General features: G+C 42.2%; 1 protein-coding gene across 2 annotated transcripts; it reads right to left on the reverse strand.

Moving 5' to 3' along the window:
• Positions 1 to 3,468: 3,468 nt before the first annotated feature.
• Positions 3,469 to 20,279, reverse strand: PKD2 (polycystin 2, transient receptor potential cation channel). 2 transcript variants are annotated; one of them, XM_033160620.1, is made up of 15 exons: positions 19,587 to 20,279; positions 17,489 to 17,599; positions 15,406 to 15,539; positions 14,705 to 14,955; positions 14,030 to 14,254; positions 11,752 to 11,980; positions 11,166 to 11,336; positions 10,022 to 10,203; positions 9,389 to 9,509; positions 8,212 to 8,310; positions 7,381 to 7,502; positions 6,665 to 6,782; positions 6,030 to 6,190; positions 4,084 to 4,231; positions 3,469 to 3,860 (listed from the first exon to the last, which is right to left on the reverse strand). In XM_033160620.1, exons 1-15 carry the CDS (start codon positions 20,125 to 20,127, stop codon positions 3,630 to 3,632), a joined length of 2,844 nt encoding a protein of 947 aa, XP_033016511.1. In that variant the 5' UTR covers positions 20,128 to 20,279; the 3' UTR covers positions 3,469 to 3,629. The 2 variants fall into 2 exon arrangements, with proteins under 2 accessions (XP_033016511.1, XP_033016510.1); XM_033160619.1 differs by having other exon boundaries at positions 3,470 to 3,860; positions 6,030 to 6,193.
• Between the last annotated feature and the right edge of the window lie 3,594 nt (positions 20,280 to 23,873).

Below are 23,873 nucleotides of genomic sequence, written 5' to 3' on the forward strand. Positions count from 1 at the left end.
GGCCATTGTGCCAATTGGAACTTTCCTCCCATTAGCAATAAAAAAATAGCCAGGGATTCCGAATGGGACCATGGGTGTGGCAAAGCACCCTCTCCCATGGTCCTAACCTGGCCTGTGACCTTCCCCATCAGTGCCATCTACATATAAAACTATATGTCTTTATCATCTACAATGCCACATTTAGATTGGCCTTGTCCTTCCAGACAGTGGCTGAGGTGGTCAATGTCTCACCCATATGAAATCAAACCAGAGGTGGGAGCTCGCATGGTGGGATATTAATTTGCTCCTTACGCAAAGAGAATTTTGCTTTAGTTCAAGATTCATGGATTGAGTTGAACTGGTTCAAAAGACCACCTATTCCTACAACCTACAACAGGCCCATGGAACTAAATTGAAACCCAGCCTGTTTCCCCCCACCTAATAACACACACAAACTACTGCAAACCATATAAAGTCTTTATTAGGTGGGGAGGTGGTCACGATTAAACCAATACATCTTTGATCACTATGGAAGACTTGGACAACTAATAACTTTCCAACAGACCTTTGCTATTAAGGCATTAACCTAAAAACAGGGGGTAACTCACATTTCCATTGTGTGAAACAAAAGGGATACAAAAACAGGTAGCTTCGCTGTCATACACTAAATGTATGTACGTTGTCAGTATGCATGGATAACCCATGAAATCTTATTGCACTTCAAAATGAAGTTTGTTATTAAGTAACAACATGTTACAACAATATATATAAACATATATATAAACAAATATGATTATGAATGCAAACATTTTGGTTTTTATAGCAACACTGCAAATGTAAGATATAATGATTGTGATGGCTGTAAATACAAACAGGAAGACACAACTTTCGAAACAAGCACGCCAAGGCATGTTGCAGTGGCAGCTTCCCACTCTGCGGCTTGGCATCTGCGACAGCATGGCACGAAAGATTGGGGATGCCATTAGCACTACTGTGAGAAATCCCTGTGGACTGAAGCACCCTCTTCAAGACATCTAGCCCCCACCAACAAAGCAAACTGAATGTGTCCCTATGAGTCATACTCTCACACAGGTTGTTGTTTTGGAAAGGAACCACATAAAATCTTTCAGAAATCCAGAAGACTCTGACTGGCTCCCTTTTGTGCTCTTGCTACATTACTAAATTACCTTCCATGGGTTTTGTGTGTGTGTGTGTGTGTGTCTAATTTAAGCCACACCCCAACCACAATCAGTGCCTAAGAATAGAATGTTGTTAATTTCCTACTAAAAAATTCAGTGAAAAGAGAACTCTGAGTCCCTCTTGTGGTCCCTTTAGTTTTCAATTAATGCAAGGCACATTGCTAATACTGTTCAATTGAAAGGCATGAGCTGACAGTCTGGCACCTCACAGAAGCTGCTTCCACAGTGGAATTTTACTGTGGGATAGACCAGTGTTTTTCAACCTTTTTTGGGCAAAGGCACACTTGTTTCATGAAAAAAATCACGAGGCACACCACCATTAGAAAATGTTAAAAAAATTAACTCTTTGCCTATATTGACTATATATAAAGTAATTCTCTTGAATAGGAATCAAATAAACAAATTTTTCCCACGGCACACCAGGCAACATCTCGCGGCACACTAGTGTGCCACGGAACAGTGGTTGAAAAACACTGGGATAGACATACTTTCTGGATGATGTTCTGAGGGCAACATCCTCCCCCCGCAAGTATTCCTCCTTCAGCTTTGGGGCAATTTCCTCAGGTGTAGGTGACCTGCCATCTAGCTGTTCATTCCCCCCATTTTTGGCAGTTATGACCTGCATAGATTTATCCAGCCATTTCCTTCTCTATGGTTATCCCTCCTCTCTAGGAATCAACTCTTTATCATTTTAGCCCTTCCCTCCCCAAATTTCATTGCCTTTACATCAGTTTCTCCCCATCCCAAAACTGTAAACAAGATTGGGGGCGGGGCAGGGCGGACAGTTATGATCTGGAGTGCAACCCAGGGGTGGGGGAGGGTGTAGTTAACCCCTTCACCCTCATGCCACAGCTCTAATTAAAATTGCTTCACTCTCTCAACATTTGGGGCTGGGGACACTGCCTACCAGGCTAAAGGAATGTCATTTGAATTTCAGAGGTCTGGAAACAAAGCTGCTATTCTGCTTATAGCTTGAAGCAGAGATATTAAACAGGGTGTTATTAAACAGTACTTTTTTCTGGGGGTACTCAAAGGTACACAGTACTGACACCTTTTTTTACTGGCACTTACTGTAACAACGTCATGGTGAGTACCGACATCTTTTTTTTCTAGAAGAAAAGCACTGCTATTAAATCACCCACATTTAGAGGCATGCTGTGTGAAAATAGCAGCATTTTAAGAACCAGAGGGGACTTTGCCTTCACTTGCCATTTGAGAACTACTGCTTGCTTGAATAACAGGAAATTCCTGTGCCATTCCATGTAGAAAAAGAAAAGAAAAGAAAGTGCATACCACCCCAGCCACATTATTCTGGACAATGTGATTTCATTTCTCTCTGGTGAATGAAATGCAGAGGTTACTTTTTTGGCAAGTAGTTAGGATAAACTACTGTAATACCTATTTCTCTTGAAAGCAGGCAACAGCTATTTATCCTTTGATTTGGACAGTTTCCTTAAAATACTATTAAGAGTACAGGATTTCCAGAACCCTGCTATCCTTAAGAACATACAGATAAGATTTGCAATAAAAATTGTTTTATACTTTGTATAGAAAATTGAAACTTGATAGTTTAGGGGTCCCCCCCCGAGGGCTAATTACATGTAAAACAACTACTAACAGTGCAAACCTATGCATATTTACTAATGTGTTCAATTGTGCTGACTTTCAGGTAAGTGTGTATAGGATTGCAGCCTTAGTTATTGAGCTAACAATTCACTATATGAGCTTGCTCATTTTCTATGGAAAGCAGAGAAATTTGTGATCTGTAGATTCTTAAGTAGCTGGAACTGAGTCCAAGGCTGGATCAGTTCTCTGTCTGGTAGTGCAAGGGTTCTTGCACTAGCAGAAGCAAATGTTTTGCTATTTCACAACAGAGAAATCCAATACAACAGCTGTGCTGGTGGAAACTTGGTGTGCAACCAACTGTACAATCAATCATGCCACAAAGTTACCTGCAACCTATTTTTACATTACTCTGTGAAACAGCGTTTTGCCAACAAAGTGCCACATTAGAGACAACCCCAGATTAACCTTTCTACAGTGGTACCTCGGGTTACAGATGCTTCAGGTTACAGACACTTCAGGTTACAGACTCCGCTAACCCAGAAATAACGCTTCAGGTTAAGAACTTTGCTTCAGGATAAGAACAGAAATCGTGCTCTGGCAGCACAGCGGCAGCAGGAGGTCCCATTAGCTAAAGTGGTGCTTCAGGTTAAGAACAGTTTCAGGTTAAGAACGGACCTCCAGAGCGAATTAAGTACGTAACCAGAGGTACCACTGTATTTAGATCACTTCTTAGTCTCCCAAATTTATATTTTAAAAAGCATCAACAGCTCAGCTGTGTCTCTGCTTACAGAACCTGCCTCTGCATATCTTAGAGCTTCCTGTGACTTAGCCAAATCACTAACTGTGGGCAATACTCATAATTTTGTAGGCAAAGGAAAAAGTCTACTAGACATGGACATTGTTGCCACCTCCTCCGGCATCAATGCCTTCTGTGGACTGTGAGGAAGAAGGGCGGGAACTCCTAGCCCGGGACTGGCCGTTGAGCCCCATTGGAGTTCCCAGTCTGTGGCTCACTTGGGATGCTGTATCATCCGATTCCCATCGCTCCAGCTCTTCTCGTACAAGTCTCTCCATCTGATCCCTGTGGACTTCATTATCACGGCCCAGCCTGTCGTCCTAGGCACAAATATCATAGTGTCCGATCATACAAAGATTGCCCAAAAACTATATACTGCAGTGTATGAATTCTTAAATTAGGAAGAAACACTTATGTGGTTTAAATGGTTAAAAATTACTAACACAGCTAACAGAAGTAGTACTTTGTCTTAAGAAAACAGGTATAGAATGAAACAGCAAATTTGCAAGAACTGTTTGCCTTTTTCTGGCACATGTGAGTTACCTCTGTGACCCCATCAAGCAGCCTCCCCAGCACCTCTTTCCTTTTCAGTTTTGCTCTCTCCATGGCTTCCAGCTTCACGATTACAGCGTCAATCTTAGAAACAATGCTGCCTATGGAATGTTCCATGCGATCCACTCGCCGCACCAACCTGGAGCCAAACATTTTTTTAAAATAAAATATGGTTTTTATTTAAACAATGCGTATTTTATTTTGACTAGAGATTTAATGATCAAGCAATTCATGTAATACTTGTTAGGAAAAAGCCCCTCTGCCCTAGTGGTCTATTATCATGTACTTTTGCATAGATCAGTCTCTTGCATCTCCAATGAAAAAGAAGTACAAGAACAGGGAGAAACCCTGAGGAGCTGCAGCTAACCGAGGTGGTCAGTACTGAAGCAGCACCTCAATCAGGGAAGCATCACTTTGAATTTTGCCTCTGACATGGACCTATGAAGTGGCCTTGTGAATGCCACTCCCATTCAACCTCCCATTTTCAGTAATGATAATAATAGTAGCCAACCTTGCGGGGCTGTTATATGGATTTCAACAGTTTAATGCATGTGAAGTACCTTGATAAATACGCAACAAAGCATAAATACATGGTTATTTCATTACGGGGTGTGTGAAATGCTGCACACAACACTCCACAGACCATAGCAATGGGAGCCACAGCTTCTTTGCATGGCAACTGTCTTCTGGAGCACACAAGAGATGCCACTTTAAATTGAGAAAAACAGCCGAGAGCTCATGCTCTCTGGCAATCCTATAGTTCTACCACCGAATATACAATAGCCTTGATTAAAAGGGAGGAAAGGCACCATGGAATGTTCTTAGAATATTCATAATCAAGTAGAATTCCCCTATATCTGGACATCTCAGAAGACAATCAATCTACACGTACTGCTGTGGAAGGACACTAACAGCAGCAACCCAAGAACCTTTCAGCAGCTTGCTCAGAATGCCTAGGCAACAGAATCAGCAGCAATCATCTCTTATGCTTGCTGGCTGCTCATATAGCTACAAGCCTATGCAAGGCTTTGCAACACACAACAGAAAGACATCAAGATTAGAGAGCGGTCAGGATACTCGTGTTTTAGCTTATTCTAGCAGGATGACAGCATAAATGCACGGCTGTCCAGAAACAATACTCCCATATTCCTTTGCTGGCTTAGTCACAGGGCGGCTCGTTGTTACTACCAATCTGTGTTATTTCCCCTTCTGTTTTCCACTGGAACAGAAGCATTTCCCCTCAGATATTTTTCAGCTGGATTCCTTCACATTATGTTCTGACACTGAAGTTTCCAGAGGCAATACAGAGCCAGCCAAAATTCATAAATCAGAGATGGGAAGAAGGTAGACAGTGATCCACCAATGGAACTATGAGCAATTTCTGGCAACTGCCTTCTCCCCGCACCTTCTCCCAAGACAAATCCAGCACTCCATTGCAAGCAGAAGCCTCATGCCCCGCTGGTTTGAATGCAGGCTTTTTTACATATATAAATGCTGAAAACAAACAAACAAAAGCAAAATGCATGAAGATCCTGGTTATAGCAGGAGCTCTTGCCTTTGATGCTAATGCCCACCCCCAAGTAACAGATTCATGTCTCTCTCTCACACCCACACCCACATGAGGGATACAAGCAACGTTTTGTTGCGGGGCTCTGCTTGTAAGTGATGGAGAAGAACCATAGTTCAATGTAAAAGCATCTGTTTTGCATTCAAAGGTCCCAGGATTCAGTTCCCAGCATCTCTGTGTAGGGCTGGGAATATCCTGTCTGAAATCCTGGAGGCTGCTGCCAGTCAGTGTAGACAAGACTGAACCCAATGGACGACCAGTGGCCTGGTTCAGGTTGAGGTCATTTCCTAGGATGCATTTCAAAAGGAATATCCAGAACTGTGTTGGACAATGATATTGTTTTAAAACCCCCAAAATTCCTAATACTAACACTTGAAATTCTTCATACGAAACCCCGCTCGAGCTGCTGCCTCTCCTCCGGGAGCTGTGTCCGCTGTCGTCATCGTCGTCCTCTTCAGAGTCATCCAGGCTTCGTGGGAAGCTACGGCCGCTCAGCGGACGATTCAGAGAGCTTCTGTCTAACTCTAAGTCCTCCTTGGTGAAAATAACAAAGGCTATAAGGTTCGTAGGGCAGGCACAATATCAGAAATACACAAAGCAATATTTCCTCCCAAGCTTGTTACAACGAGGGACCCATGCGTGCCACAAACTGAAATCCAAAATTCTGCCTAAGTGATTATTTGAGACAGCTTCCTGCAACATTATTCCACGTGTACTTTGTGTCTTGCCATTTTTACCTTCTTTATTCTGAAACTAATGATGGCATTTGTGGCTCGGCAAGGCCAAACATAAGGCATCGTTCTACTCTGCCTTGCACTAGTCCAAGACCTGCTCAAGCAAAATACAGTACAAATGGAGCAAGCAAAAATAAGATAAAACTGCTTCACTGAAAGCAAAAAGCAGTAGCTTGGATCATATAATCCAGACTTCTAATAGCGAATACAGATAAAAACAGTATTTGTTCATTTCAAGAAGTCATCCCGTTGTATTTAAACCATAACTCACCCTCTCTTTTTCCAAATCATCTCTCATTTGCTGATGCTCCAGCTCAGTCAATTCCTGATCTCCATCTTGGTCATACTTTGTAAAGATGGCTTCAATCTCGGCATCAGTGTGTCCCTTTCTGGAAATAAAACACACACACACAAACACACAAGAGCTTCAACAAAAGGTTGCCAAAGGATGCAGGGTAGGAGAAGTTAAACATTATGCATGAACACACACAAATCAGCAAATACAGTTACAGTCATACCTCGGGTTACAGATGCTTCAGGTTTCGTTTTTTCACATTAAGAACACGGCAAACCCGGAGGTGTTTACTTCCGGGTTTTGCCGTACACACACGGGCAGAAGCATGCCTTCACGCATGCGCAAAAGCGCCACTCTGGTTGTGGACTTTCAGGGTGCAAATGGCACCCCGGAATGGATCGTGTCCACAACCAGAGGTACCACTGTATATAACTTCTCCTTGGATCCATTATGTTATTTGCTACCGCTAGTATGTCTAAAATTGGCATTCCATGCAAAAAGAACCATTGGAAAATGATCAAAATCCACCCATCTCACAACAAAAGGTTGGTGAAATTAATTACTCCATAATGCGCCATGTGGAAAGCAAGTTCAGGATGTTGAAAAGGCTACTCACCACCACTTTTCTTGAACTATGGTCACCAAGAGCCTTTTGCTGGGAGAATATTCCAGAGAAGGACAGTCAAACTTACCCCTTCAGGTCTTGTCGCAGCTCATCAAAGTTCAATTTGCCTCCGCTTTGTCGCAGACTCTCTGAAATGTCATCAACTGGTGTTTTTTTAAGTTTTAATTTCACCATGGCTTTAGTGTAACCCTGAAATAGGAAATACAGTCCGTATATATTCAAAGCTATAAAACTTAGCAGCATATGCTGGAACTGTGTATTTTTATGGATGCTTTCCTCTCACATTACCTTTGGTATGAATGCACTGAGCTCCCTACTTCCACATCAGGTGATCAACTTGGGAACGTTTTGTGTGGCAAAATGCTTTCTAATTGACCTGCGACCTGTACATTGCTGCTTTCTAGTCTACTGCTAAGGAGATCAATGACAATCTTCTTCAGCCGTTCTGTTTACTCACATGAAGATAATGATTTTCCAGGGTTCTAACATGCAGGGAGGGCCTCCCCACTTCAGAAACTTGCCCTCCCACCTGTGGAGGACTGTAAAGGAGAGAGTGATGCACTGGATGGGGGAAGAGACCGTCAGCATTCCCTGCCAGAGATGGAAACCTTGGACCCTCCAGATGATGGACAGCTTCCATCATCCTTGATGGCTATACAGGTTGGAGTTGATGGGAGTTGCGAGTCCAACTGCTGAATGGCTACAAGTTCCTTATTCCTGACATGTCCTGGGAGCTGGATTCAGGTACCTTCTTCAAATATCAGCTGAAGCTCCATGTTTATATATGATTATTAAAAGGAATTGGTAAATTAATTTGCTAACCGTTCTGAAGGGGCTCTGAGCCCCTTGCTTGTGCCATAAGGTCAAGGAAGCAAAAATATATGTAAAAGGTTTTTACCTTTCTTATAAGATCCGACAGTTCCATTTCAGATTTCTGCTGTGCCATATCCGATTTGACTTCAGAGTATGTATCATTGATGATGGCCAAAAACATGTTCTGTTTAAGACAAGCATTTTAAAATGCAGCTTGAAAAAAAAATGAACCCAAAGCCTTTGACTTCATTCAAATACAGTTACTGAGCGTATGCTAACATTAAGTTTTGTAACTTTCAAGGAAAAAGACAAGCTCTGTCCAAGTGAGAGGCAGGGGGACCTGGAGTAATGAGGGTAATTTGCAGTAGCTCTACCAGAGCTAGTTGCTCTTTATCACGTCCTCTCAAAAAGAGTGAACATACCGTACATACCTCTACATTGGCTCCCAGTATGTTTCCGAGCACAATTCAAAGTGTTGGTGCTGACCTTTAAAGCCCTAAACGGCCTTGGCCCTGTATACCTGAAGGAGCGTCTCCACCCCCATTGTTCAGCCCGGACACTGAGATCCAGCGCCGAGGGCCTTCTGGCAGTTCCCTCACTGCGAGAAGTGAAGCTACAGGGAACCGGGCAGAGGGCCTTCTCGGTAGTGGCGCCCGCCCTGTGGAACGCCCTCCCATCAGAGGTCAAAGAGATAAACAACTACCAGACATTTAGAAAATACCTGAAGGCAGTCCTGTTTAGGGAACTTTTAAATCTGTGATATTCTAATGTATTTTAATATTTGTTGGAAGCCGCCCAGAGTGGCTGGGGAGACCCAGCCGGATGGGTGGGGTACTAACAACAACAACAACAACAATTTTATTATTATGATATTATATATAAAACATTTGACCCTCTGGGGTCAAATGCAAAAGAAAAAGAAAATTAGGCCAGGCTTGGTGCTCCCCTTCCCCGTTTCAAAGCAGTCACAGTCTCACATTCCAGAAACTGAATAAGCTCAATAACAGATTGGGGCAAGATACTTGTGCCTGCACTTCTCCAGGGCCCCATGCACATACTGTCAAACTGTACAACTGTTACTTTTTAATAATGAGGAATATATTATCATGTGGACATACACAACTCAGAAACTGCACACTGTTAAGGCCCTTTGAGTATTAGTTGTATTGAAGTCCAGGAAAGATAATAAATCAAAACAAATAAAATTCAACTTGAGAGGATGACAATAAAACAAAAAGTCTACGAATAAAATGGTTACATACCAGAAGAATGAAGAACATAAAGAACACAAATGTAGTGAAATAAACTGGTCCCAAAACTCTGTTAGCTTCTTCAATTTCTGTAAAGTCAAAATCTCCCAACAGGATGCGGAACTGAGTAAAACTTTAAAGAGAACAACAGTTTTAGCCAATAGTTGAGTAAGTCTCACAAAACTGATTCCTCCCCCCCCCCTTTGTATTCTGGCAGTGGTCTACAACATTCTTTTCAACACAAAGACAGGTGGCTGGTAGCAAGTGCCTACACAAGTCCAGCCGCAATGCAAATATATCTGCAAATATTAAAGTATTTTATACATTCTAAAAGTTCAGTTGGTTACAGTGTGGTGCTGATAATGCCAAGATTGCAGGTCTGATCCCCATAAGAAGCAGCTGCATATTCCTGCATTGCAGGGGGTTGGACTAAATGACCCCCAGGGCTCCCTTCCAACTCTACAATTCTAACTTTTGCATTAAGTCGGAGAAATTTGATGCCAAAATTTTGAAAATCCAGAAGAAAAACTTCACTAAAACAGACATAATTTTAGCAATGAATTTGTTGCGATCGATCTTCTGTGTCTGATAAAGCCATTTGCTAAACCACTGGCAGCCTTTTAAAGAGTCTATTGTTGTACTTACACACTGTCCTGGAAGGTACTGAAATCGTCAACTTGTGCACCAAACACAAGGTAAGCTAGCTGAGCATAGGCTATGAAAATGATGAAAAACATAATGGAAAACCCAAGAACATCTTTGGCACATCGTGACATTGTGGTAGATAACTGGCTCATTGTTCGGTTGAAGCTGATAAATTTAAAGAGCTGCCAAAGAACAGAAAAATATTTCATGAGCTGGGTAATTGAGTGAAGGTAGGAAACACGGAGAATAATTAGGCTGCTAAATACTGTAAACCACAAAAGAAGGAATATTAAACAATTCTGTAGGCTTGTTCAGACATATTGCCAAGCCACGGTTTGTACTAATCATAGACGGACTCCAATTCACAATGTGTGCTCCAGGCAAAAACACAGAAGCCATGTTTTTATGGTTTTCTTCTTGTCCTGCCTTCTCTGTGATTCCCTGGATTCTATTCTAAACAATAGAAGCCAGTCAAACTTTGCAAACCATGGAGTGGTGCAGAGGCTATACCAAACCCTTGATTACTGAATCTTTAAATCATGGATTCAGATCCTGGTTTGGCAGACACTCACAAACCACAGTGGATTAGAGCACATTGGTTCAAAAATTATGAAAAATGGTATCTGGCCCTTACAGCTGAACTATTTCAGAGTGTGGTATGCTAGTACTGTAAAACAAAGTTCAAAGGAACTCTCGGCTAGGTAGCACAAGACACAAGTCTTGATGACCTGAGTAGCAGAAAACAGTGTTGTAAGAAGTCACTTGGAAACGAGATTTACATTTAAATCTAATTTTCATATATTTTAACCATTCTTTCAAGGCAAAAAGCAGGTGGTCTAGCCAACTGAGTTTTCTCTTCCTTTCTAGCAACAGCTTTCTTGGATCAACATTAGCTCTTAAAATATGAAGAGTTTCAAAAGCAACTTTGGATTTGATGAATTTTGCCCTTGGTTTGGAATGTTCTCTTTCCTGCTATGAGTTATGGCAGGGTAGGGCACAACACATATTTAAAGGAATACAACCATGGACAAATTTGGATGTAAACTGATTATCAAAGTAACAAATACAAATTCCCTTAAAAAGATATTAATATATGGGATGAAGTGCCTTCATTCACTTGAAATATCAGTTAAGCATGAATTACCTTAATCCAGACGAAAAACATGGTGACAGCTGCAATATTGTTGAACTGTGTTTGCCAGTATGCTAAAGGTTCAAAATTTGGGAAGTTATTTTGATTTTCCAGCAGCTCCTTCAGTAACCTATCCACAGCAGATGTTCGATATATATTAATTCCTATAGCTGCCACCGATAGCTGAATGCAGAAAAAGAGTACATAAATAATATGGAATATGCATCTTAAAAGACCATAAGAAGAGCCTATAACTCTTGTCCAGAAATCTTGTGAGACACAGAACTGCCAAGTCTTGCAATATCTCTCCCTCTCCCATTTCTATGGGATAACTGAGAACTCAACCATCATGAAAGCTCACCTTAGAGGTTTTCTTTCCCAACAAGAGGCAGCTGGGGGCAGCAACAGAAGCAGTGCACTGCAAGTGCGAATAGGCTCTGCCTCCTCATGCACAGGGAACTCACAAGAGAAATTACCCAAGGTCTGTGCCCATTAGAACTAGTGAGTCAGCCCACCCTTCACATCAATCCACAAGCACTTCTCTCAAAAGACAGCAGTGCCACTATTGAAAGATTTGTAGTCCTTAGATCTCACTTACCACGATAATGAGAACATCAAGACAATTCCAAAGACTCCTGAAATAAAAGAGTCTGTGTATATGAATTTCCAGGATTTCTTCCACCACATAATAAAGAATAAAAAGACAAAAGACAATTTCGCAGGCAGCCAGGAAGAAGTCAAAAGTGGAAATGTAGTGGATCAACTTCACAGGCTGGAATTGCCAAGATGTAAGGAGGCCTCCTGTTGGTGGGAACTCCACCAATAACCTGCATTATAAAAATAAATACATGTATAATTAATTCACCTTGTTATTAGTAGCAATTTGTTGTTTTATTGCTCAGGAATAGACCTGAAAGTATTTTTATACTAAAAAGAAATTAATTTTATAATAAATAAATGTTTGAAAGACAAGGCTTGGAAACAAACTAAAATGCAAGCAAGCAATATATATATATATATAAAGGTAAAGGACCCCGGAAGGTTGAGTCCAGTCGAAGGCGACTATGGGGTTGTGGCGCTCATCCCACTTTCAGGCCAAGGGAGCCAGCGCTTGTCCACAGACAGCTTTCCGGGTCATGGGGCCAGCATGACTAAGCTGCTTCAGGCGAACCAGAGCAGTGCACGGAAACCCGTTTACCTTCCCGCCGCAGCGGTGCCTATTTATCTACTTGCACTTTGACGGGCTTTTGAACTGCTAGGTTGGCAGGAGCTAGGACAGAGCAACGGAAGCTAACTCTGTCGCAGGGATTCAAACCACCAACCTTCTGATCGGCAAACCCAAGAGGCTCAGTGGTTTAGACCACAGCGCCACCTGCATCATACTTTTATTTATTAAAATTTACAACCCACTCTTCACAGTTCACCCATCCCAGAGCAAGAAACATTAAACACTACAGTAAAATACCCTTTTATTTAAATACAACTTAATGCAAAAGCAGAATAACATCATCCATTTTACTGTTTTAATATTTTTTTAAAAGAATTTTTCTGCACCTCCCTCGAGTATGCTATACAGGAAATGATTTACAAACAAACTAAAAGGAGTGTTAGCACCATTTAAAAGTTAACAAGGATGTTATCAATAATAATTGCTACAGAAGTCCTAATGTTTCCATGAGTTTAATTATTAAAAAACTCCCTGTAAATGACTTTTTAAATGCAATTTAAAATGAATATCTAGACTCTCATTTTACATGAATGCTCTTTATGCACATGTATATGGGTCTGTATATCTACTGTATATAAAATTACAACATACACAGCTGTGTGGGAGGTGAAAAATGTGAACTCAGATCTCACTTTAATAAGGGAGGGTTGCTCAAATGTACCTCTTCAATTTGCCTGTGAAAAAAAGCTGGAAGCATTTGAACTCACTGGACTCAACTGTTCTTCAAATGTCATAAAGTACCTATATACTCGAGTATAAGTCGACCCAAATATAAGCCGAGGCACCTAATTTCCCTACAAAAATGTGGGAAAGCTTATTGACTCAAGTATAAGCCGGTTCACCTTTGCCACTGTGGTAGAGGAGGAACGAGCAGCCCAAAGCAGCCCTTTGGGCTGCTCCTTCCTCTTCCTCCTTTGCTGATGTGGAGCTCACCCCGTCGCAGGGTTTCGAACCGGCATTCTTCTGATCAGCAAGCCCTAGGGCTCTGTGGTTTAACTCACAGTGCAATGTTCCCTTGTGTTATACAGAGAAGGCTGGGATCCTGTCCTGTTTAAGCAGGAGCCAGGGAAAGTGAGCACCTGTGGGGTTTTAATATTTCCTTAACTGATAGTATTTCTGCCTTCTGGGGTCTAAATTTTGCATTTATGTGAGCAGTTCAGGAATGGAACAAGCTGCCTGGGGAGAGTAAAGAACCACCGTTCTTGTACACTTCTTAAGGAATGGTTGACTTGAGTATAAGCCGAGGGCAGCTTTTAAAGCACAAAAAGTGTGCTGAAAAACTAGGCTTATACTCAAGTATATACAGTAACTTCTTTTTTTAAATGACTGATAACGTTTCATTTTATGTCCCCTTAATAAAATTCAAGGCACAATTAACTTTTCAGTGTTCCTGCCAGTGTGTTTGCACTATGATGCTTTTCAGCCTCTCCCCATCCCAATTAGCAGCGGCAAATTCACCTGCTGGGAGGTCAGAAGTGCCATTCACTACTGGATATATAGTTTGGCTCTAGTTTTCATTGATTTCAATGGTAATTACTTCTGAATAAATATGCATGGATGCTCTAAATCTACACAGTGAAAGCAGACAGTACCATCTGCTTCATATTTATAAAGGCTGTGTTGCATCATCCAACAATTCCAGACTTACCTGATAATGCAGAAGAGATTGATGTTTGCATTGTACACTGAAAAATCTATAAATGTTGCCCGTGTGCCTCTATCAAGCCACAAGCTGTTCTTAAGGCCAAGAATTAACGTAGATGTCTCTTCTCTGCTTCTGGACAGATCCTGGTAATAGCCTGCTCCACTGTAAGTTGCAAGCAATCCCCAATGGCTGCTTCCATTCAGATCTTTTTCACTGGTATAAATCCAACTGAAATGCAACCGGAAAAGGCACATTGAAGAAATTCTTTTCATGCATGTCTAGTACTTTGCAGGAAAACCTAACTACTGTATAAACTCTTAGGGTTAACAATTCTGACACAGATGGGAGGAAATTCCCTCTCAGCCTTTTCTCTCTCCATCAAAATTAAACTGTTGTGGCAGACATGGATGCATCTGAACTATTCAGGAAGACAGTTTTTTCCCAAATTTACACAGGCTGTTTATACATTAGCAGAAATGAATCAGTGGTTATGGGATCTCAGGTAAAATAGGGCTTTTATAGGGACTACGGCACATATTGAATGAAATCAACCAACTCCCTCCACCAAAAGAACAGCCCCCATTTGTGAGATGGATTCCCCCTTCACCCTTCAGCTTTCCCCCCAAATCTGCTCCAGATTGCTAGAATTGGCTATATTTATGTGAGAAAAATACATACGCGGTTCCATTGCGAGGCCCGAATGGTGCCGTGTCCTCATTACTCACAGAGTAAACATCGTAACAGTCTTTAATTTCATCTTTTAAATCTTCAGGTATTGAACATGTGCCATTCCTCACTTTCAGCTGTCGAATGCGAGGCACTCCCAAAAGCAGGTTCTCATGGTAGATAAAACTCCTGTTCTCTGCCACGGTTCTGTTGTTGTACCACATCTCCCAGTACAGGCCATCTAGCAAAGGACCCTCAGTGAACTGAGACAGAATGCAGTTTCAGGGAAATTAACTCTTGCTAAGATTCTGCAGGTTGTTTTTTTTTAAAGATACAATTTTATCACTGAATAATGTTTTGGAGTAGACCCGGTACAACAATTTCTACCAATACAGCATAATCCTCTGTGTATTTCTGTCCATACTATAGAAAACTACTCCTGTTGATGGCAAAGAGAAGCTTTTGTATACTGGAGTTGGTTTTTATCCCTACTAAGTCATCATTGTGCCACAAGAAATAAGAAGGTGAGGTAGTCGTAGTTTCATAACTGGCTTCTTTGAAAGGCTGGATTAAATCATACAGTTAAATCCTGCCAAATCACACATACTTTTCAACACTTTAATACACTAAAATTGCCTTAAATTATTTCTGATAACACACCATGTACATATTATTTGAATATATCCCTGTTCAAAAACCAAATTCCACAGTACCTTCCAGAAGTCTTCCATTGTAGATAAAGTTTTAAAATTGGTCTTCTCCATTTTTGACACTGGTGTGTCTAGAAAGAGCTGTGACATCACCCTTGTGTAGTAGTACATATTTGAACTCACCATCCCATATGACACTGTAAATGTGAATTGGAAGGGGGGGGGAGGTCAAAATGTTTTTTAAAAAAACAACAACATGCAACCCATACAAGCATCAAACAATATATTTTTAGGCTGTGTTATGAACACAGTAGGTAAATAAACTTTTAATTCAAACAGTCTACGATTTACTTAGCAGACTCCAATGGGGGTCTGGGTCTGACCCTATGCTGATTCAGGAATGGGGGGGGATGCCCACAATCTTGTTGTAACCTGCCCGATTTCATGCTCCACCCAAATAAATGTGCTGTACCCCATTACAGAAAGACCTAAAGTATTGTATATCTTAACAGTAGCTTTCATCCTTTTTGACCCACCTTTGAACTCAACCCTCATCATGGAATCTACCTTTGACTATTTTTCCGCTCAAGTCCATCTTTGTCCTTCTCTTTCTAGTACTCTCCTCTTTCTCCTGTCCTTTAAAACATTTAAACAAAAGAAAGAAAATGGTGGCGCTGCTGTTTATGTAACCCATTTTAGATCATGTCAAAACCAAGTTTTTGAGCACCTAACTGCTGGCTGAAAGAACACATATTTGATTCCTCCAAATATCTGAACCACAAGCAAATCTAAAAATTGCTCTAATAATTCAAACAAAATGGCCCATACGATCTGTAAGGTCCTCTGTTCGTTGCTCATGAGTAAGCAGACAAAACTCCGAGTTTCCTTTAAGAGTTTTATTGTGCAAACTATGTACAGTGCAGAGCTAATAAGTTCATGTCTGTATCAAGCGTCGTCAGAATCCGGGAATGACCCCTTCCGGTTCTGACCCCAACAAAAGAGTTTTGGTATACAGAAACCCCGCCTCCCATCTTTTCGTTTCACCCCTCGACGCCTTTGGGGTGCCGGAAGCTGCGTGTCTCCTTCATCGCCCCTTGAGCGAGAGGAGTGCTGGGTCTCTCCAGCATCCTCAGAGCCTTTTCCCTCCATACCCTGAGAAGCCTGCCCCTCCCTGCTGGAAGCCTCGCTGCTCCCTCTGCTACCAGAGGAGGTGCTGCTGGTCAGGTGGGACTGGGGCTCTCTGTAGCATCCTGAGAGCCCTTCCACCACCTTGTGCTGCACCGGGGACAGTTCCCTGACACGATCCAAAAGTGTTTCTTGCATATATCTCTTTATAAAAAGGGGAAAAGGATGGCAACTTTGCAATTTCAATGAAACTGCTTTGGTCAGCAATGCATTTCATACAAATTCACAACTGGTTAATCAGCTGCCTAAGCTGCTGATATTGATAGCCTCTAACAGCAATAAACTTCACAGAAAGCCTGCATTGTAGAACAACAGAGTGCTCTCAGAATATTTTCTTTAGGAAGCAACACTACTGGCATAAGCACAAATGAGCTTGCACCAGATGTGGTCCAAAAGGGAAGAGACTAATAACTTGTTGGTAGCATCTTCTTCACTGTACACATATGCTCTGTTTTGTTGATTTCCACTAGTGAAGAGAGGAAAACAACTCTAAAGTTGTATTAATGAAGATATGGCTTATGAAATATTGTTCTTGACACTCAAAATTATTCCTTTTAAAAAAACACACCCTTATCATAAGAAAGGAACTGAACCCAATACAGAACTTCAATTTTGTTAGAGGCAGTGTTGCTTTTGCAAAATCATAGTATCACCTGCAATTGAATTCTGATAGCATAATTTAAGGCTCTCTTTTTCCATAAAAGGTGGACATTCATGAATTGTCAAGACAGGTTTGCACATGTGCTATTTCTTTTCTAGGACTATTAACCATGTAGAGCCAGAGAAAATGTATAGCCATTACACCTGAATAACTAATTTTAGAAACAATGCCAGCCCGTGGTCTTGAAAGAGGAATGTTTTAAAAACAACCCACTAGTTATATTGAATTACCTGTTAAGCATCAGAATGGTCATTACTACCGGTAGTTATCACGTTAAAGTGATAGCAAGAGTCTACTTACAGAAAGACAAGACCAGGAGAAAAATCAGGTACGTGATCAATTCTCGTAAAACACTTTTCAGATATCTCTCTCTGGTTGTGGTTTCTTCCATTAGGGTAGTACCCCACAAACCTTGAAAAAGAAGCATTAACAGAAAACTGTAAGAAATGTAACATACTGACATGTTTAACTGTGCCTATACAATCAGGTCAAAGTGTGCATTTGATTTTAATTTGATATATAAGCTCTGGAATTCATTTCCCTCCTACACAAACTACCAAATCTACCATATATTGCTTTAACATTTTGGGCTTTAACGTTCTGGGGCAAGGAGTCATGATTATGCTGAGGACGCTCCACTCTGTTTCTCCAAAACATCTGAATTGGTGGATCTGTTGAGACTTAAACATTACACATAACTGATTGCTGTGTGTTTTAGGTAACATTATCCTTTTAAGCAACTGCTGCTGGATCTCCTGTAAGTATTTTGCATTCATTTAAAATATTGGGATGTTTTGAATGGCACAGATTTGAGATCAATGGAAGGTTAAAAAAAAAAAGAACAATGAAGTAAGAATTTAGCACCATGTACTGCCAGAAATATCTCTCAGATTAGTACATATGCCAAAACATGACCTAAAAACAAAGTGTCAGTAAATACTATACATTCTCTTCACCAAGAAGAAGTGCTTCAGTATGTGACTGTAAAAAAGATTACCGGTAGCTGGCATATTACCTAGTCACAAGAAGGTAATAGAAAACTACTCAATGCCGGGGCATTTTTTGGGAGGCGTTGGAATTATACAAAGTGGTTGGTAATATTTTGCAGGAAAACACTCACACACACAAAACTGAACCTGAATGTCCCACAACCTGCTATAATTAAGCTTGTAACCAAGTCCTGTTTACCTGTTTACCTGACTCTACCTTCCAGTGGCTCAATGTCAAATTTTAGTTTGTAAGTTCCTTTGAACAAGGCCCTTTCCCCTTTCATACTCTGTAAAGCACCCAGCCCACAGATAAAGATATAAAGAACACATTAATCCAAACAAAAATGGGAGCGAATGAAACATGGAACAAATTGCTTATGCAAGCTCATGTCACAACAAACCAGCAAATATCTGTCACAGCACTGTTTGCTGTTTTTGCTGCTATGGGATAAGATGGCACTCCTTCTGGAATTTGTAGCTAGATGGTTATCCTGAACTGGAACAAACGAGCAAATACTGGTTGACTAGGCAACAGAAAGCTTGAAATGTACTCTGACGGAACTGCAGTTCGCAAAACTTGGCAGGGTGCAGGGTTTTTAAAATAAAACACATTGCTTTTCTGCTGTTTTTTTTTAAAAAAAATGTCTCATTGTTAAAAAAAAAACCCAACAACTTAACAATATTGTATACAACAACTTAACAATATTGTATAAACCATATTGCATGTGGTTTTTAACGGGATACTGATTCCTAAGGATTTGGAAATCACGCAGTCTATGCCATTGCAGTTCTGCATGTACATTTGCCAGCTTGGAGTCCAAAGTAAAGTGTCTACATTTTTTGAGGAGGCTCCCATATAACATCATTACTGTTAGCTTTGGATTGTCTCTTAGGAACTTGAACAACTTCAGTATTTTCTTTTAAAGTAGCCTGGTCTGCAAGAAGTATTCAGCACAGGGCGAGAAATCGTTTTCATCCCAAACCCATGTGCTTTTCTAGTCAGATACTGTATACCTACTGGTAAAAAAAAACTTTGTTGGAAAACAATACACACAATGTATCCCACATCAGAAGCAAACAGAGCAGACAAAAGTGAACTGGTTTGTTTGGTTTTCCCCATTATAACTAGTTTGGCCCAAAGTGTTACAACTTTTGGAGGAAGGAAAGGTCTGACTGGATAGAAAGCAGCTTCATGGCCTCCTAATAAAAAAAGCATTAGTAGCAGGAGACAATGAGGTGCTAGGAGGGCCTGTGTCCAACAAGGGAATCAAAGGTGTGCTAATTGCAGAGAAGATGAATGGATTATTTGCATCTGCCTTCACAGCAGAAGACTCGCGAGTAACATAAAAGTAATAAGGTGAGGCAGGAGAGATGCTAGCCTGGAAGGGCCCGGCCGGGCGGCGACTCACCTCGCAGGCGGTGCGCCATCCCTTTGGCCCAGGCGAGGCGGCGAGTTGGCGGCTGCTCGGCGACCTCCTCGCCCGCCTCCTCGTGAGGGAAACGCGGCGTCGGGGCGCCTCCGGCGGAACAAGGCCGCTGGCCTTCGCCTTCCCCTCCGCCCTCCTCCTCTTCGCCGCGCCGCCTGCGCCTCCGCTGCCTCCCGCTCTCGGCGGGCCCTCCTGGGTGTCGGGCGTCGGCGCTGGGCTCCGAGGGCGAAGGCGCCCCTCCTCGGCCCCACTCCACCACGCCCATCTGCAGCACGGGCCCCGCCGCCACCGCCGTCGCGCTCCTGCCAGCCGCCCTGGCCGCTTCGCCCGCCTCCTCCTCGGCCTCGAAGCCCGGGTTGTCCCGGCTCCAGGCCTGCCTCGAGCAAGACGAGAGCGGCGGCGACGGCGAGCAAGAAGGAGGAGGAGGAGGAGGAGAAGCTCCGCCGCCGCCGCTGCCCGGCGGGTCCCGCAGCCGCCCCAGCTCCAAATGCTCCAGGCCGCCGGGAGGGCAAAGTCCCGCCATGGCCACCTCCCCCCCCGACCCTGGACGAAAGCCGCCGCCGCCGCCTCAGAAAATTTCTCTCAGGCCGGCCGAGGAACGGCGCGGGAAGGGAGCGCCTTCGCCTTCTCCACCGCCCGCCTTCCAGCCCCCCATCCCCGCCCACAGCGCGCCGCCTCGCAGGGGGAAGCGGACAGGCCGGGCTGCGTGTGTCTCTTGGCCGAGAAGCTGCGGGGAGGGGAAGAACTGCGCTCCCCGGACAGCCCTTCCGAATCTAATACGGTTTTGTTTGGTTTTTGTCTCTCTCTTTTTGCAGCTTGAGCTGGTGACACAGCCCCGTCCTCGGCTTCGATTAGGATAGTAGACTTGGAAAGGGATCCCCCGGGGTTCCTCTAGTCCAGAGATGTCCAAGAGACTGCGATCTACTCCCACTAAAAAGAAAACAAAACTGGCCGTGATCTACCCATTGTATTGACCAAAGTTGTTGAGCTTTTTTGAGGGAGGAAGACCCAAAGTTGTGGGGGGGGGGGGCGACCGACCAGGATCACCTGGTTGATCACCCCGCAATCAACCGGTAGATCGCGATAGACCTGATGGACATCCCTGCTCTAGTCTGTTATAGGAATTCTAAGGTCTCAGATATAGAATTAATTTTTGATAATTGCACAAGGTGAACACACACACACATAGGTATATAAACCACATGTCTAAAACAGTACAGGAGAGCAATCCAAAAGCCATCTTGGCTCTCCCTAAAGGCTCTAAATCAGTGGTTCCCAACCTTTCTTTGGCTATGCACCACCTAAGCATCTCTAAAATCCTGATGTCCCCCTCTGTGACATAAAATTCTTATGATTCAAAAAGTGAACCCCCTATTCATGTGGAGGAAGCCCAAAAGGCCGTTAACGGTTAATAATTCATTCCTGAATTGCCCCCCTTAAAAATCAAATTGCTCCTCTGTGGGGTGTGTACCCCATGTTGGGAACCACACTCTCAATATTTCCTCTTCCTCCTTAATCCCCCTTGCCTGAGAACAGGTAGGCAGATAGCAATCAGGGGAAGTTCCTGAAGGGTATTGCTCTCCTATATCTGTGAAGCTCCTTTGTATGAATTGCCATTGTTTGCTCAGATGCTCTGCATTGAGGGATGCCTGACAGGCATCCTGATTATCTTATCAAATGCTAATGTTTTGTGTAAACTCTGTCTGGAACTATGTAAAGCTTGTTAAATCCTCAGGAATATCGCACAGTACAGTGGGTGTCCTTGGTTCACCACGCCAAAATGCAACCCCTTAAAAGAGATGTTTCTTCTTGGTTCTGGGTCTCTCTTCCCTCTTTCCTAGGAGGGGAGGAAACTGTTGCAACAGAAAAATAAAGATCTGCTTTGCTTTCCCTGCATCCTGCCTTCATCCATTAATCTCTGACCGATCATGGACTTAGGGGACTCAGTCACTTGGGGAGTTGGGCAGCAAAAGCCAACCACCCCTATTTTTTCTATATCAAGTCCAACCCCCAGCAATGCGGGGATCTCAGCTAAAGCATCCGTAGCAGATGACCATCCAACCTCTGCTTAAAATCCTCCAAAGGAGAGTCCATATCCTCCCGAGGGAGAGACTGTTAATAAAAAAGGGTCCAATTTAACTAACTTCCTTTCATGTTTCTTATGTGCGATGTTTTCTGTTAGTGCCAAGTCTCACATTCTTTGGTCCCCAGTTTCAATAGATGGTTGTTGGCCTGCTGGTTGGTGTTTTTTGTGTTTTTAAACAGACCAACATGCCTGAGTGTGTTTTGGAAAATAGACGACACCACTCATTTAGACAACGTTTTATTTCAAGTGTTAAAATACGTGAATCACATAGAAGACTCTCTGGGTTTTTCTTTCTCTTTTTATGATGAAAATGAGAATGAACTATGCACAGAAAGGCTTGCATTGCTGTAGTGGAAATGAGAACTAATAGGCTTCAATTTGTTTAATATAACAAAGCCTGCTGTATTTGGATCTTTATTAAATGAAATCAAACTCATTCTTGTATGCACTTGAAAATAAATGTTGACGTGAAAACAAGTTTCCCATCTGCCTATCTGAGAAAAAGAATATTACTGATTTGTGTCGTTAATCTTCCTTGCTTTGAAAGCAGGAATTTCATTGTCAATGCTAGGCAGTTTCAAGGACTTCTGATGATAGTAGTTATTTTAGAGGCGCAGGTTTCCTATTAGACTTCTACACTTCAAACTTCATCTTTCACACTGTCCTGGAAATCCCCTAGGACATCTGCTGATGGTTTACTTTCATCAGAAACCTGTAAAAATATATAATAAAATTACCGTATTGGCCCGAATATAAACCACACTCCCCCCACCAAATTCTGACCTTGAAAAGTTAAAGAATTTATAGAATTCTATGATATCCTCAGATACTGACTTACACATACAACTGCTGTGATGGCACACAAGGCAAGAAATGAGGATCTCTCCTAAAACCAATGGTTGAACTACTGGAATGCATTTACTGCTAATAAATTAAACAGTTAACATGAAAGAGTGTGAAGACTTAGAAGCCATGCCCCACCAGTTGGAGCCTGACGGGCTAAAATCTACCTGTAGTTGTGATCATTAAGGTGCACCCCTGGGGGAAGTAAGCTAAGAATATTCTATTGCCTAGAACAGGCACCCCCAAACTGCGGCCCTCCAGATGGTTTGGCCTACAACTCCCATGATCCCTAGCTAACAGGACCAGTGGTAAGGGATGATGGGAATTGTAGTCCAAAACATCTGGAGGGCCGAAGTTTGGGAATGCCTGGCCCAGAATTTCTAAATTTGCCTTATTTGTTATAGCAGTTATCGCTGAGCTACCCAGTGTGTGTGTATGCTTAAAGCAGTCATTTAAAATCTTGGGATACTTAAATTTGTGCTTCTGTAGGTAATAATGCTTTATCTTAAAAAGCTAAAACCAGCAGAGGGCTAAACTTCAGCCATACTGGCTATGGACGTTTCTTAAGAGCCAATGCCAAAGTGATGCTTATAATGAACTAACTGAAGCAGAGTTACATTTATGTGTTGTAATTTTTACCTGTTGCTCAGCAACATCATTGTTTTCTTCTGTTAAAAAGGATACCTGTAAAAAACAACAACAACAACCCAGTATATTACTGTTATATCTGTAATATAATTTTTTTATACACCTTAGTTGGCTGGGGTTGCAAAATTCAGAGAAGTGTGAATTTCAAAAAAATTGCTGTGTTTCAGGTCATGTATTGTGTTGGAAAGTATGAATTAAGGAGGCTTGCCTTTAAATGTGAACAGGATTGGATTTCTCCACCAGCTCTAGTCCCAGATTCAATCCTAGGCATCTCCAGGTAGGGCTGGGAGAAAAAGCTATGCAAAATTTTGGAGAGCCACTACTAGTCATTCTAGACAATAGTGTGCTAGGTTGAGCAATGATCTGACACTGTACAAAGCAACTTCCTTGGCTTCAAATTCTGTGTTTATGTGTGCATGTGCTTATGTGTTTCTAAGGGAACCAGTGTTAAACCTGGTTAGCATTGGTGCACCAGCAGTAATCAGCAAAGGCAAGGAAGGGAATTTTTATTTAGAGGGGAAGGAGAGAAAAAGGTTAGTTCCCAATTTGTAAACCATGGTCTGTTCTGTATTGTATCTGCTAAAGACCTTGACAACTAATCCTGTAAGTTACTCAGGAACAAGTTATTCATAGCATCACACACTGTACAGTTCTTTATAACAAAGCTTACTTGTGGTTCAATCTTCTCTATA

The sequence above is a fragment of the Lacerta agilis genome, chromosome 9, assembly GCF_009819535.1.
Source record: "Lacerta agilis isolate rLacAgi1 chromosome 9, rLacAgi1.pri, whole genome shotgun sequence".
Lineage (NCBI taxonomy): Eukaryota > Metazoa > Chordata > Lepidosauria > Squamata > Lacertidae > Lacerta > Lacerta agilis.